This window comes from Petaurus breviceps, unplaced genomic scaffold (genome assembly GCF_028583685.1).
Source record: "Petaurus breviceps papuanus isolate PSGF00001 unplaced genomic scaffold, PetGlider_PUasm1.0 90601, whole genome shotgun sequence".
Lineage (NCBI taxonomy): Eukaryota > Metazoa > Chordata > Mammalia > Diprotodontia > Petauridae > Petaurus > Petaurus breviceps.
In genome coordinates this window covers 3,374,786-3,378,354 of record NW_027187282.1, presented here as the reverse complement: position 1 = coordinate 3,378,354, position 3,569 = coordinate 3,374,786, and the positions used below count along the sequence as shown (strand labels likewise).

The window sequence follows — 3,569 nt, the reverse complement described above, 5'->3', positions numbered from 1 at the left end:
AACCAATCAGTAACTTCCCATAAGAATCAATCCTATCAATTTCATAACCCTACAGAGCCCTGCTAAGCATTTATGGAAGTCTGTGTCAGACAAGAGATGGTTTAACAAGCTGTGCCTTTGGAGGATCTGAGAACCTTGGTTATCGCTCAAGAACTGTGATTTTCTATTGTGCCCTCCCCTCCCACCTTCCCATGGGCACTATAAAATGAATTACCAAGAGATTGGCAACCACACCAAGGTGACTGAGTTCATTCTTGTGGGTCTATCCCAGCAACCTGCATCTCAGATTGCCCTCTTCTGGACACTGCTGTTTGTCTATTTAGTGACACTGCTTGGGAACAGTGCCATCATAGTTGCAGTGTGGGGTGAGTCTCAGCTTCATACGCCCATGTATTTCTTCCTCAGTAATTTGTCCTTCCTGGATCTTCTCTTCTCCACAAGCACAGTCCCTCTCATCATGATGAATACCCTATGGGATTTCCCTACCATCTCCTACAATGACTGTTTTACCCAGCTTGCCATCAGAGCCTTCTTGGCACTGACTGAGTGCTTCCTACTTGCCATCATGGCATATGACCGCTTTGTGGCAATCTCAACCCCCCTGCATTATTCTGTGGTCATGAGCGCTAGGGTCTGCAGGGGATTGGCCTTAGCTTCCTGGACAGTGGCACTCCTGGTCACTGTTATTCCAATATTGACAGTGCCTGTGAGTTTCTGTGGGAGAAATTCCATTAACCACTTCTCTTGTGAAGTCCAAGCCATCTTCAAATTGCTGTGCTCAGACACCACCTTGCTGGAGGGTCTGATGATGGCTTCTGCCACCATCTCCATGCCAGTGCCTTTGGCTTTCATCTTGGCCTCCTACCTGCGGATTTTTATTGCAGTCCTCAGAATTCACCCCACAAAGGCTAGACTCAAAGCCTTTTCCACCTGTGGCTCCCACTTGATCACAGTTGCCATCTACTTTGGGACACTCATCTATATTTATTTGAAGCCTCAGAATAAAGAATCTCAAGATCAAGACAAAATCTTCTCCATATTTTATGCAGCTGTGACCCCCATGTTAAATCCCCTTATTTACACCTTAAGAAACAAAGACATGAAATCTGCCCTCAGGAAAGTCACCTTAAGGACAAAATCTTGGTGGTAGATTCCATGATGATGCCCTCCAGTGGACAGGCCAACTTGCGTTTGGTACTGACTGTGATGGCATTGGATTTGTAGGGTTTAACATTCCCCAATAAGTTATTGGGTCATGGAATACCCAACTAATCACGTAAAAAAAAATTCCTGAGCACATTAGTACTGCAAGAGGCACTATGAGGAGATACAGATGCACAGGTTATCCCTTGCCTTGCAGGAGGTTAGAATCCAGGGAAAGGGGTAGGCGGTATGGTGGATAGAGCCCTGAAATCAGGAAGATCTAGGTATGACTTTTGCCTCAAATGCCCTCCAAATCTCTGAGACTGAGTCTCTTCATCTGTAAAATAAGGGCATTGGACTGGATGGCCTCCAAGGTCCCTTCCATCTCTAAATATTATGAACTTGGACGAAGACAAGCATATGCTGAGGTAGTAAGTGGAGCAAGTTTCCACAGAACTCTCAACTCTCTGGGAAGACACAGTCATTCATCACAGCTTGTTACCATCTTTCTGAAAATCATGAAGCCTGGACTGGAGCCCATCATAGTTCTTCCAGGTTTGCCTCTTTTTTGTCCTCTAATTATAAATAATTTCCATTATCCCCTCCTCATTGAAACCCATTCTCTATAAATGAGGCAGTAGACTATAAGACCCTTGAGGGTAGGGACTGGGTCAACTTTTTATCTTTCCTTAGTATCTGAGAGGCAAGGTGAAATGGTGGAGAGAAAGCAGGCCTGGGAGACAATACTGACTGTAGGACCCTAAACAAGTTACTAAGCCCTTCAGTGCTCTGGACCCACCCTCTAAAGCTCTAGACAGATAAAGAACAGCTGCTGAATTGCAACAGTAGAAGGACTTTCCTTCCTGGCAGGTCCTTCAGTACCCGGGACAGTGCCTGGCATATGTTAGGTGCTTAATAGATATTTATTGAATTGGAATTGGTTGACTTTTTGTCTTGGAAGAATTTGAGAACTGACTAGGAAACAAAAACCATCTTCCCACACTGGAGGTTGGTTCAGTATCCTGCCCCCAAACATCCAATTGCCTTTGGCATCAATTCTATGGGCAAGAGTAGGATTTGCTTTAGTCCTACTTCATACAATCTTGCCAGCTTGCCAGATTAGAGTATGAGGCAAAGCACACAGGCTTGTCAGGATGGACAATAGTCTAATCTGGGTGGAACCCAGAGTGCTTGAAGGGGAGCAGTGGGAGATAAAGCTCAGCAAGTGAATGCAATTTAATCCAATGAATATTGTTTTTCCACTTACTGTTGACTACTAGAGACAGGGCCATGCAAAATGAGAGCTTACCTCTTTTCATGAAGGACACAGCTCAATAGGACAATTTATTACTGAAATCCAAGGCCGAACATGGTGAGTACATAAAGGAAGTTTGAGTGGGATGCTATTCAACGTCTATGGTGGAAAATTATTATTTCCAATGGGGCTTCTCAAGAAAGGATTCATGAAGACAAAAGTTTTTCAGCTGGATCTGTAGGATAGGACAGATTTCCATGAGTAAGGATGGGTGGGAGGACATTTGGGGCAAAGGTGAATGACTGAAATAAATAAGGTCTCAGCTATGGGAAAGGGTGACCTAAGTATGAAGGTTCACTTTGACTGTAGAACAGGTTTGAGGGGAAAGTGAGTAAGTTCAATTGAAGGGGATAGGAAAAGGGAGAGGAGGCAGAAAAGGAGGTAGAATAAAGCAGTAGAAGAGCTAGGATAATTATCACAGGAATCATCTATGAAGCCAAAGAAAGAGAAGCAATGGGGCGGAGTCAAGATGGCGGAATAGAAACAGGACTTCCACGGGGCTCTGGCTCTCATCCCCTCCAATTCATGTAAAAGGGGACTCTGAACAAACTTTGGATCTACAGAACCCACAAAATGACAAAGAGAAGCTAACCTCCCACTGAGGACAGCCCGGCTTGCCGACAGCAAGCGGCCAATGCAGCACTCTGGGAGCCAACCCCAGCTCTGCACAAGCCAGAGGTTTTAGCCCCAGGGCGGGTCTGATCAGCCACCTGCTGGAGGGACTCCAGAGCACTGGCAGCTGTGGCCGTTTCCAGAATTATTAACACATAGATGCTAAGGACAAAATGAGAGGTCAGTGCAGTGTGGACTTTGGGACCCAGTAGTTGGGAGTGTGTCAGCTTTTGACCCCGGGGCGAGAAGCCACTGAGGACTGCAGGGCAGCTGCCACTATGTGGCAGCTTCAGCTTCTGGTCTGCAGACTGTAGGGGGACCAAGCAACCAATATGAGGGGTAATTGCTCTTACTTTAACCTGCTTGGACCTGGATTGCTGTCTAGTGTGGAGGTCCTGGAGTGTATGACCAGCTTGCCAGAGCCTGTGGAGGCTTCAGAGAGGGCACCCAACTAATAGCCCCAGCAGCTGAGAAAACCCCAACATTTGGAATGAAGCTA

The 3,569-nt window shown here is 46.0% G+C and overlaps 1 protein-coding gene across 1 annotated transcript; it reads left to right on the top strand.

Annotated features, from left to right (window-relative positions):
* Nucleotides 1-205: 205 nt before the first annotated feature.
* On the top strand, nucleotides 206-1,150 carry LOC138142696 (olfactory receptor 13H1-like). The gene has a single exon (XM_069063807.1). It carries the CDS (start codon nucleotides 206-208, stop codon nucleotides 1,148-1,150), a length of 945 nt encoding a protein of 314 aa, XP_068919908.1.
* Nucleotides 1,151-3,569: the final 2,419 nt, after the last annotated feature.

Coding starts and splice junctions, on each gene's coding strand:
- LOC138142696 (XM_069063807.1), top strand. CDS start 206: ATGAATTACCAAGAGATTGGCAACCACACCAAGGTGACTGAGTTCATT.